Source organism: Musca autumnalis, unplaced genomic scaffold, assembly GCF_047663935.1.
Source record: "Musca autumnalis isolate F117 unplaced genomic scaffold, ASM4766393v1 scaffold_2, whole genome shotgun sequence".
In the NCBI taxonomy this organism is placed as follows: Eukaryota; Metazoa; Arthropoda; class Insecta; order Diptera; family Muscidae; genus Musca; species Musca autumnalis.
Window position 1 is genome coordinate 239164858 of NW_027411755.1, and position 13057 is coordinate 239177914.

General features: G+C 32.3%; 1 protein-coding gene across 1 annotated transcript in view; it reads left to right on the forward strand.

The window, feature by feature from the left end:
- The window catches only part of yuri (yuri gagarin), a 139683-nt gene that overhangs the window by 94149 nt on the left and 32477 nt on the right, over positions 1 to 13057 (forward strand). The window contains exons 29-31 of the mRNA XM_073965484.1: positions 6192 to 6545; positions 6835 to 7174; positions 7233 to 7438. Coding sequence (XP_073821585.1) covers positions 6192 to 6545; positions 6835 to 7174; positions 7233 to 7438 — 900 coding nt within the window. The remainder of the gene's footprint in view (positions 1 to 6191; positions 6546 to 6834; positions 7175 to 7232; positions 7439 to 13057) is intronic.

Sequence of the window (13057 nt, forward strand, 5' to 3'; positions counted from 1 at the left end):
CAATTATTTTTAAATTTTACCTTTTGTTGTTTTGAGATTTTAGGGTATGACTTAACAATCATATCAATAAATCCACACAAAGATTCATTTTCCGACACATTCCTGATATTGCTTAGTAATGCAGATTGGTAACCATTTTTATATTGTCTTTTCCACATAATTTTCGGCACTAGATTTTGTTTTTCTGCTAATCCTGTTTCATTTCCAATATGGTCCAAAGTTAACATCAAGGGCCAGTGATCCGACCATAATTGACCATCAACGGCCAGCGAATTTACACTTTTGATTACTTCGAAGGATGCAGCGCATAGGTCAATTACCGACTTTCCGTTTTTATTTGCAAATGTGAAGCTTCCTTGTTCATCTCCCGGGGTTCTCCCATTGAGAATGACTAGACCATTGTTGTTGCAGAACTCAATATACCTTTTTCCATTTGCGTTGATGGTTTTATCATTTGAATTTCTCCTTCGACATATTAGATACTCATCCGCTAACTCCTCAAACAATTCGTGTTCCTCTCCGATTCTGGCATTATGGTCACCTATAACAATTTTAGGTAAACTACTGCTTTCTATGACTTCCCTCAATTGATCGAAATCGTTTGACCAATTAGCTGTTCTCAGATATACAGGAATTATTTCAAACTTTGTCTTATTGGCTTCGCATTGTATTACATTCAAATCTTGCCGTACTGTTATCTTATGTTTGAATCCCATCAATTCTATATCTTTCCTTACGCCACAGATTTGACCTCCTATAGCTCTGCCTCTATTGTCCATTCTTGTTGCCGGTTTCCAATATATGTGAAAATTGTTAAACCTATTTTTATATTTTTGTTGGCTTTTTTCTTCTACGTGTGTTTCAGAAAGTATAAATATATGAAAATTTTCTATATAATCAAAAAAATCGTGGTGAAGATATTTTCCCCCTAAGCCATTTACATTATAAGATAATACATTTATAAGACAGTTTTTATTTTCATTTGTTTCTAATTTTCTACTAACGTTTCCATTATTATCCTCATACACTACATCAGAAAGTTTAATTAGTTTTTTGAATTATATTCTCTGAGAAGGTCGTTGTAACCTAATTGAACATCTAGAATTACATCTCCGTAAATTTGTTTCAGGGCATCTTTTGTATGTAACATAGAAAAGGAAACGAAATAGACCCATAGTTCCTTTTGGGGATATACATATAATCACTTTCTGGGTCCATTTATGCATGTCCGTCCGTCCGTCTGTCCATGTATTTTTGTTCGCAACGTACAGGTCGCATTTTTTGTCCGATTCAGCTAAAACTTGGAAACTATAATTGTTTTAGCCATAGGAAGGACGCTATTGCTTTTGGTGAAAATCGGTTCAGATTTGGATATAGCTCCCATATATATTTTCGGCCGGTTTGACGTATTTGCTGCACCAAACACGATATATACGTCCGATTTTGATGAAATTTGGAATGTGTGATTGAATTCGGTCTAACGATAAATGTGCAAAATTATATTGAAATCGATTCAGATTTGGATATGGCTCCCATATATTTTTTACGCCGATTTCACGTATTTTCTGTACCAAACACGCTATATATGTCGGATTTTGATGACATTTGGAATTGTGACTGTATTCGGTCTAGAAATGAGTGTGCCAAATTATATCGAAATCGGTTCAGATTTGGATATAGCTCACATATATATTTTCGCCCGATTTCACGTATTTGCTGCACCAAACATGCTGTATACGTCCGATTTTGATGAAATTTGGAATGTGTGATTGAATTCGGTCTAACAATAAATGTGCCAAATTATATCTAAATCGATTCAGATTTGAATATAGCTCCCATATATTTTTTAGGCCGATTTCACGTATTTTCTGTACCAAACACGCTATATATGTCGGGTTTCGATGAAATTTGGAATGTGTGACTGTATTCGGTCTACAAATAAATGTGCTAAATTATATCGCGTATTTGCTGCACCAAACACGCTATATAAGTCCGATTTTAATGAAATTTTGAAAGTGTGACTGAATTCGGTCTAACAATAATTGTGCCAAATAATACCGAAATCGGTTCCGATTTGAATATAGCTCCCATATATATTTTCGCCCGATTTCACGTATTTGCTGCACCAAACACGCTATATACATACGTCCGATTTTGATGAATTTTGGAATGTTTGACTGAATTCCGTCTAGAAATAAGTGTGTCGAAATCGGTTCAGAGTTAGATATAGCTCCCATATATTTTTTCGGCGTATTTCGCGTATTTGCTGCACCAAACACGCTATATACTCGTAAGTCCGATTTCAATGAAATTTTGAATGTGTGACTGAACTCTGGAAATAAATGTGCCAAATTATATCGAAATCGGTTAAGATTGGGATATAGCTCCCATATATATTTTACATATTCACAGTGGTGTAGGGTATCATATAGTCGCCCCCGCCCGACTTTGATCCTTTCCTTACTGGTTGTATTTGTAATTTGAATTTTTTCATTTGAAATTACAAACGAAGAAGTTCTATTTACAAATAGAAAAATTCAAATTACATACAAATGAAAAAATTCAAATTACAAATGAAATAATTCGAATTTCAAATGGAATAATTCGAAATTCAATTGGAATTCTCAAATTACAAGTGAAATGTTTCGAATTTCAAATGAAATAATCAAATTACAACTGAAAATGGTGTAGATTATGATAGTTCCTACCATCGGTATTGTTAATAATATTTACAATATTGCGGACTTGCGGGTGCCGCCGTGGTGCAATGGTATGCCACGCGGCTTGCACGCAGAAGTTCATGGGTTCGATTCCCCGACTAGGCAAAATACCCCTCAGTAATGTTGGCGACATTTCCTGAGTATTTCAGCCATGTAAAACTTCTCTACAATAGGTGTCGTATGATACGCCTTTCGGACTCGGCGATAAACTGTAGGTCCCATATCATTGAGCTACACGCAGAGAAAAAAATATGATTGATCCAACAATATTCGAAGAGCAAAATATGTATTGTAAAGATATTGTTAAATTCCAAATGTAGTATTGAGATTCCAACAATTGGGTTTTGTTAAATCCAAAAATAGTTTTTGTCAACTCGACAATAGTTCTCTCTTTTCTTCGACAATTTTTTCTCTTCTCTCACTATTCGATGCCGTGTTGAAAAAAACAATTATGGTGAGTTTTGTTTGTATGACATGATGCCTTTATCTTTGTTTTTGTGTGTATGTATACCAACAATGAGACTCTTGTTTTTATTTGTTTCTGTTTTGTTTCATTCTTCTATCTTCATTGTGCTTTGAGGTTTGGTGTTATACCGGATTTTGTTGTGGTGTTTAATTATTCCTTATGTTGTGGTGGGTGCTTGTGGCTTTTTGTTTGTCTTTGTTGTCAGCCAATGCAGCAAACCATGTATTGTGTTCATCAATGATTGCAATATTATACGCGACATTTATATCCAAGTTATGTGAAAAGTGTATATGAGAAGTATATACACTCAAATCAAAAATTTCTGGGCTAGTTTTCTGGGTTGACAATACTTTTTGTAAACAAAATTAGATTATGATTGTTCCTACAATCGGTATCGTTAACGATTTTTACAATATTGCGGAAATTCGAAAGTTGTTTTTGTTTTCTATGTTTGGAACAAAATATGGTATTTTTGGATTTGGATTACAATGTTTGAACAAAACAAATACATTTTTGGAACCAAAACAGATATTTTTGTTCCAACAAAAGCGAAAAATATTTTTTCTCTGCGTGTAATATGAATCGTGGTGCACTCATTGATATGAGAGAACTCTCCTTTGCACTATAGGTCAAACAGCCCATTTTACTGGCCAAAAGTCAGATTTCGCACTTTGTATTTTCACTTATTTTGTGTTACTTTCTTGTAAGAAACACTTCAAATATAATAAAAATAAATTTAGTTTTTGTATGAGAAATTATACCGTTACATAGCAGGCTGCCAAATATGTATTATCCAAATATCTTTAAAAACTTGTTAACGAAATATGTTTATTTGTATACGTTCAGGGTGAAACAAAATCACAATATTAACATAAGTAACAATTTGATTAGAAAGTATTCGATATCTATTTATTAAAAATGCCCTCCTATCGTCATTTATGCGTATAAATAGTTATTAAATGGGTGTTAACTTTGAATTTTCGAAGAAAGTAGAACATTTTGAGGTTATGTACGCTTTTAAAGTCTCGGCAACGTTCGGCAATGAAAGTGAACATTGAAATTGGTTCATTAACTCGTGCCGAATGCAGAAAATTTTATGTGATTTTGCGTAAATTTGCTCGACAAGAATTATACAACTTTGTTTACGTTACCATATTTTCCATAATATTGATTTTTTTGAAGTCAGGGTTAAACCTCTTACCAAATAATGTTAGCCAAATTGGAGTCTACAGCATTCTGCTGTGTTCTAAAGTCAAATTATTTACAAATCTTTTATAAATATATACAGTTATAGTCAAAATATGGCACATCATATTGTGGGATTTTCAAGGTAATAATTTTAAGGCATATTCACATTAAAACTAAAACAAAACACAACAAAAAAGCTTCTGATGTTATCGGACGTTGATGCCTTCAATTCTGTAGACAAATAACAGACCTTCCAGTTTTTGTCCCCAAAGGGTTAAGGTACCAGTTGTGTTAATTTGGTCCATAAAGGGTTAATTTTTTGGCGCACGTTGTTCCATTTTTCCATATTAACCATATTAACTTAAACCAAATACTTGTTTTAACTTTAGGACTTTTGGCCAATAAAATGGCCCGTTTGACCTATAGTGCTTTGTCCCGTATGGGATGTTGGTTGTGGAACAATGTTTTTTGTTTATTGCGGATTTGCAATTGTCATGCGTGAACAAAACAAATAATTTGTTGGAACTAAAATAGGCATTCTTGTTCCAGCAAAAGCGCAGAATATTTTTTCTCTACGTGTGGTGAGCAATGAAGTCTCATATGACTAGTCTTTTACAGCCATTTAGCGGAGTGATATATACCCTTAACAACTCTACTTTGGCAGTTCGGCACCTGACTGCTGCTCACAAACATACATTCCATGTACCGGACATTGAAGCCAATCTTAAGCGAGATCTAGTTATCGTACACGGTGTTCTTGAAAACAAATTTAAATGGAAAGTGCTTACACCTGGGAGGTTTTTGCGGATTCTGAAACTAATATGTTCATAGATGAGAAAAAACAAAAAAAAAAAAAAAATCGCCGGAGCGCTTTTTAAATAAATCGAGATTCAAGTTGACATTTTTAAGGGTTTTTTAGGTTTTCACGATTTCGCTTGGAAACCGCAAGTTCTATCGAAATGGGACTAAAGAAAATGTTGTAGGTATGAAAATTCTCTACAAGACTGACTTTTATGATATCTTCGTAGTTTTTACCGTTATTGAGATATAGAAGTTCAAATTGGGACAATGGCTTGACTGTATCGTCTCCATTTTTAAGAATATTTTCGAGGGACTACCAGGACGAATAAAAATTATTTTTTTAAGGAAAATTTCATATAATAATTTTTAGCAAAGATTTAAAGATTTTCTTCCCCAATTTTTTTGAACCGGCATCGAAAATATTTTGATGTTGTAATTTTGTTTTCAAATGCATTAATAATTGAAGAATTCTAATGTGGCATGGCTATGAATCATTGACAGCTTTTATTTGGCCTCAGTTCAAATTTTCATTTGAACTATCATCCTAAGTTGCTGTTGTTGTTTTACTTCTCCAACTCTTGTGGTGGTGATGGAGTTTCGTGACAAAGTTTTATTGCAAAAATTGCAAAATTATTGAATTTTCAAACATGTTAGCGCACGGTGATGACGATGATGATGATGGTAAATACTTGTGAATAAATTTGCAACATGAAAGTGAAATCAAAAACAATATAACAACAATCATAAATAAGAAGAAAAAACATTAAAAGAAAATTTGTCCAAAACAAAAAAAAAACTTTGCCAAAAAGGAGTTTCAAACAAAAGTATAAAACTAATTTTTTGCATATTAAAATAGAAATATGATGCAAATTTTTGGTAACACGCGGCTGTAATCAAGGAAGGCAATTGCAAAAAAATCAAAATAATGGTAAGAAGGAACGGGGGAATTGTATTAAGGCGGAGGGATATGTGAGGAGGCAACAAGTTGTTTTATAATGTTTTGTCTTCTTCTCAAGGCTGACGAATGTCCTCATGTGGTTCTTTTGGATGCTGCTCTACAGCATAGCCATTATCATGATGCTGGTGGAGGAGGAGGACTTGGAGGCCCAGCCTCTTTGGATACCCATGATAAATATCAGAAAATCATTGATGACTTAAAGTGTGAACTGGAAAAAATGTCCTGTGAAGTAAGTCAAGTTAAGCGGGAATGCTGTAGCAAGACGAAAGACACAAATTCTGATGATGTCGTTGATGCGGTGGATATAACAGAGTCCCTAAAAGAACTGGAATTACAAAATGATCGTCTGCAAGAGGCTCTGCAACAACAAGCCGCAGCTAAAGATGCTGCTTACACGGAATTGGAAACACAAGTGGGTAATCAAATTAGACAAGTTGAAGAATTTACGATCAAATTTTGAGAGTCCAAAAATTTTGATCATAATATAAAATTGCTATTTTTAATATTGGATAATATTTGAAAGATTTTTTAGTATCATAAATTCAGTTCTTCTAAATATTTATTTGGGAATTAAAAGTGTTCTTATAATTTTTTTTTTTAATTTTTGGTTTTTTAATAATTGAAAACCCGGAATTTATTTTAAAATACATATTTCAATTTTCAAATATGGTAAATTGTTTTCAATATGTTTTTCTTTTCAGAATCATTCTCTCAAATGCCAAATAGAATATCTTAAGAAGGTTCTTATGGATCGTGACCAGCATATAGTACATCTAAGTGCTGCCCTGAATCACCATAGCGCACAAAATCCTCAACATTTTGACTCGTGTCGTGCCAATACCCTAGCCCATGCTGGCGGTGCCGTCAGTAATCAAACAATTTCCGGTATATGCTGTAACAATCAACAACGCGTTGCCGACTTGGAAAAACGTCTAGATAATATGTCCAAAGAATTGGATAAGTCACAAAGGCAGGAATATTTTCTACATTCGGAGACAAGAAAACTTAATGAGGAGCTAAATGAGAGTAAAAGGAAGAATGGTACTCATATTAAATATTGGTTTTGAAATTGTTTTGATTTGATATGTCGATTTTCTAGCTGACCTTGTTAACCAATCGCAACGCATGGCTGGCCTCTTGAAATCCCAGGAAACTCATCGCTTAGATTTGGCCAAGAAATATGAAGATCTTGAACATAATTTTGAAGATCAAGCCAAAAAATTGCGAGAAGCTAATGCCCATTTAACGGTTTTGAATGAAAGATTTCAGCTTATGGAACGGCAGCAACATGAACATAATTTGGAGGTAAGTTTTCTTTTTTTTGGCTGGGCCTGATAGCCGTTGAAAAATATTCTTTAAAAATCCACGTGTTTGGACCTGATTGTTGTTGAAAAATATTATTTAAAAATCCACGTTTATTGGTTAGGTGGTCCTTGATTTTTTTTAACTCTACAATTATTGGTCTTCTGATGGTTCTTTGAAAAAATTCTTTAAAAATCTTCGTTTATTGGTCCTTGAAAAAATATTCTTTAAAAATCCACTTTTATTGGTCAGATGGTACTTTAAAAATATTCTTTAAAAATCTACGTTTATTGGTCAGATGGTCCTTGAAAAAATATTCTTTTAAAATCCATGTGTCTGGGCCCGATAGTCTTTGAAAAAATATTCTTTAAAAATCCATGTTTATTGGCCAGACGGTCCTTAAAAAAATATTCTTTAAAAATCCACGTTTATTGGCCAGACGGTCCTTAAAAAAAAATATTCTTTAAAAATCCACGTTTATTGGCCAGACGGTCCTTAAAAAATTTTCTTTAAAAATCCACGTTTTTTTGCTCAGAGGGTCCTTGAAAAAATATGCTTAAAAAATCCACCTTTATTGGTCAGATGGCCCTCTCAAACATTCCTTAAAAATCCACGTGTATTGGTCAAATTGTCGTTGAAAAATATTCTTAAAAAATCCACGTTAATTGGTCAAATGGTCCTTGACAAAATATGCTTTAAAAATCCACGTTTATTGGTCAGATGCAAGGGCCATCTGAAAAATATTCTTTAAAAATCCACGTTTATTGGTCAGATGCAAGGGCCATCTGAAAAATATTCTTTAAAAATCCACGTTTATTGGTCAGATGCAAGGGCCATCTGAAAAATATTCTTTAAAAATCCACGTTTATTGGTCAGACGGCCCTTGAAACAATATTCTTTAAAAATCCACGTTTATTGGTCAGATGGTTCTCCAAAAAATATTCTCTAAAAATCCACGTTTATTGGTCAGATGGTTCTCCAAAAAATATTCTTTAAAAATCCACGTTTATTGGTCAGATGCAAGGGCCATCTGAAAAATATTCTTTAAAAATCCACGTTTATTGGTCAGATGGTTCTTGAAAAAATATTCTTTAAAAATCCACGTTTATTGGTCAGATGGTTCTTGAAAAAATATTCTTTAAAAATCCACGTTTACTGGTCAGATGGTTTCTTCAAAAAATATTCTTTAAAAATCCACGTTTATTAGTCAGATGGTCCTTGATAAATATTCTTTAAAAATCCACGTTTATTGGTCAGATGGTCCTTGAAAATTATTCTTTAAAAATCCACGTTTATTGGTCAGATGGTCCTGGAAAAAATATTCCTCAAAAATCCACGTTTATTGGTCAGATGGTTCTTGGAAAAATATTCTTTAAAAATCCACGTTTATTGGTTAGATGGTTCTTGGAAAAATATTCTTTAAAAATCTACGTTTATTGGTCAGATGGTTCTTGAAAAAATATTCTTTAAAAATCTACGTTTATTGGTCAGATGGTTCTCGAAAAAATATTCTTTAAAAATCCACGTTTATTGGTCAGATGGTTCTTGAAAAAATATTCTTTAAAAATCCACGTTTATTGCTCAGATGGTTCTTGAAAAAACATTCTTTAAAAATCCACGTTTATTGGTCAGATGGCCCTTGAAAAAATATTCTTTAATATTCTTTAAAAATCCACGTTTATTGGTCAGATGGCCCTTGAAAAAAATATTCTTTAAAAATCCACGTTTATTGGTCAGATGGCCCTTGAAAAAAATATTCTTTAAAAATCCACGTTTATTGGTCAGATGGCCCTCTCAAACATTCCTTAAAAATCCACGTGTATTGTTAAAATTGTCCTTGAAAAATATTCTTAAAAAATCCATGTTAATTGGTCCGATGGTCCTTGAAAAAATATTCTTTAAAAATACACGTTTATTGGTCGGATGGCCCTTGAAAAAATATTCTTTAAAAATCCACGTTTATTGGTCAGATGGCCCTTGAAAAAATATTCTTTAAAAATCCACGTTTATTGGTCAGATGGCCCTTGAAAAAATATTCTTTAAAAATCCACGTTTATTGGTCAGATGGCCCTTGAAAAAATATTCTTTAAAAATCCACGTTTATTGGTCAGATGGCCCTTGAAAAAATATTCTTTAAAAATCCACGTTTATTGGTCAGATGGCCCTTGAAAAAATATTCATTAAAAATGTACGTTTATTGGTCAGATGGCCCTTGAAAAAATATTGTTTAAAAATCCACGTTTATTGGTCAGATGGTCCTTGAAAAATATTGTTTAAAAATCCACGTTTATTGGTCAGATGGTCCTTGAAAAATATTCTTTAAAAATCCACGTTTATTGGTCAAATGTCCTTGAAAAATATTCTTTAAAACTCCACGTTTATTGGTCAGATGGCCCTTGAAAAAATATTCTTTAAAAATCCACGTTTATTGGTAAGATGGCCCTTGAAAAAATATTCTTTAAAAATCCACGTTTATTGGTCAGATGGCCCTCTCAAACATTCCTTAAAAATCCACGTGTATTGGTCAAATTGTCCTTGAAAAATATTCTTAAAAAATCCACGTTAATTGGTCAAATGGTCCTTGACAAAATATGCTTTAAAAATCCACGTTTATTGGTCAGATGGTCCTTGAAAAATATTCTTTAAGAATCCACGTTTATTGGTCAGATGGTCCTTGAAAAATATTCTTTTAAGAATCCACGTTTATTGGTCAGATGGTCCTTGAAAAATATTCTTTAAAAATCCAAGTTTATTGGTCAGATGGCCCTTGAAAAAAATATTCTTTAAAAATCCACGTTTATTGGTCAGATGGCCCTTGAAAAAAATATTCTTTAAAAATCCACGTTTATTGGTCAGATGGCCCTTGAAAAAAATATTCTTTAAAAATCCATGTTTATTGGTCAGATGGCCCTTGAAAAAAATATTCTTTAAAAATCCACGTTTATTGGTCAGATGGCCCTTGAAAAAAATATTCTTTAAAAATCCATGTTTATTGGTCAGATGGCCCTTGAAAAAAATATTCTTTAAAAATCCACGTTTATTGGTCAGATGGCCCTTGAAAAAAATATTCTTTAAAAATCCACGTTTATTGGTCAGATGGCCCTTGAAAAAAATATTCTTTAAAAATCCACGTTTATTGGTCAGATGGCCCTTGAAAAAAATATTCTTTAAAAAACCACGTTAATTGGTCAAATGGCCCTTGACAAAATATTCTTTAAAAATCCACGTTAATTGGTCAAATGGCCCTTGAAAAAATATTCTTTAAAAATCCACGTTTATTGGTCAGATGGCCCTTGAAAAAATATTCTTTAAAAATCCACGTTTATTGGTCAGATGGTCCTTGAAAAATATTCTTTAAAAATCTACGTTTATTGGTCAGATGGTCCTTGAAAAATATTCTTTAAAAATCCACGTTTATTGTGCAGATGGTCCGTGAAAAAATATTCTTTAAAAATCCACGTTTATTGTGCAGATGGTCCTTGAAAAAATATTCTTTAAAAATCCACGTTTATTGTGCAGATGGCCCTTGAAAAAATATTCTTTAAAAATCCACGTTTATTGTGCAGATGGTCCTTGAAAAAATATTCTTTAAAAATCCACGTTTATTGGTCAGATGGTCCTTGAAAAAATATTCTTTAAAAATCCACGTTTATTGGTCAGATGGTCCTTGAAAAAATATTCTTTAAAAATCCACGTTTATTGGTCAGATGGTCCTTGAAAAAATATTCTTTAAAAATCCACGTTTATTGGTCAGATGGTCCTTAAAAAAAATATTCTTTAAAAATCCACGTTTATTGGTCAGATGGTCCTTGAAAAAATATTCTTTAAAAATCCACGTTTATTGGTCAGATGGCCCTTGAAAAATATTCTTTAAAAATCCACGTTTATTGGTCAGATGGCCCTTGAAAAAATATTCTTTAAAAATCCACGTTTATTGGTCAGATGGTCCTTGAAAAAAAAATATTCTTTAAAAATCCACGTTTATTGGTCAGATGGCCCTTGAAAAAATATTCTTTAAAAATCCACGTTTATTGGTCAGATGGCCCTTGAAAAAATATTCTTTAAAAATCCACGTTTATTGGTCAGATGGTCCTTGAAAAAAAAAATATTCTTTAAAAATCTACGTTTATTGTGCAGATGGTCCTTGAAAAAATATTCTTTAAAAATCCACGTTTATTGTGCAGATGGCCCTTGAAAAAATATTCTTTAAAAATCCACGTTTATTGTGCAGATGATCCTTGAAAAAATATTCTTTAAAAATCCACGTTTATTGGTCAGATGGTCCTTGAAAAAATATTCCTTAAAACTCCACGTTTATTGATTAGATGGTCCATGAAAAAATATTCTTTAAAAATCCACGTTTATTGGTCAGATGGCCCTTGAAAAAATATTCTTTAAAAATCCACGTTTATTGGTCAGATGGCCCTTAAAAAAATATTCTTTAAAAATCCACGTTTATTGGTCAGATGGCCCTTGAAAAAATATTCTTTAAAAATCCACTTTTATTGGTCACATGGTCCTTAAAAAAAATATTCTTTAAAAATCCACGTTTATTGGTCAGATGGCCCTTGAAAAATATTCTTTAAAAATCCACGTTTATTGGTCAGATGGCCCTTGAAAAAATATTCTTTAAAAATCCACGTTTATTGGTCAGATGGTCCTTGAAAAAAAAATATTCTTTAAAAATCCACGTTTATTGGTCAGATGGCCCTTGAAAAATATTCTTTAAAAATCCACGTTTATTGGTCAGATGGCCCTTGAAAAAATATTCTTAAAAAATCCACGTTTATTGGTCAAATGGTCCTTGAAAAATATTCTTAAAAAATCCACGTTTATTGGTCAGATGGTCCTTAAAAAATATTCCTGAAAAATCCACGTTTATTGGTCACATGGTCCTTAAAAAAAATATTCTTTAAAAATCCACGTTTATTGGTCAGATGGTCCTTGAAAAATATTCTTTAAAAATCCACGTTTATTGGTCAAATGGTCCTTGAAAAATATTCTTAAAAAATCCACGTTTATTGGTCAGATGGTCCTTAAAAAATATTCCTGAAAAATCCACTTTTATTGGTCACATGGTCCTTAAAAAAAATATTCTTTAAAAATCCACGTTTATTGGTCAGATGGCCCTTGAAAAATATTCTTTAAAAATCCACGTTTATTGGTCAGATGGCCCTTGAAAAAATATTCTTAAAAAATCCACGTTTATTGGTCAAATGGTCCTTGAAAAATATTCTTAAAAAATCCACGTTTATTGGTCAGATGGTCCTTAAAAAATATTCCTGAAAAATCCACTTTTATTGGTCACATGGTCCTTAAAAAAAATATTCTTTAAAAATCCACGTTTATTGGTCAGATGGCCCTTGAAAAATATTCTTTAAAAATCCACGTTTATTGGTCAGATGGCCCTTGAAAAAATATTCTTAAAAAATCCACGTTTATTGGTCAAATGGTCCTTGAAAAATATTCTTAAAAAATCCACGTTTATTGGTCAGATGGTCCTTAAAAAATATTCCTGAAAAATCCACGTTTATTGAAAAAATATTGTTTAAAAATTCACGTTTATTGGTCAGATGGTCCTTAAAAAATATTCCTGAAAAATCCACGTTTATTGAAAAAATA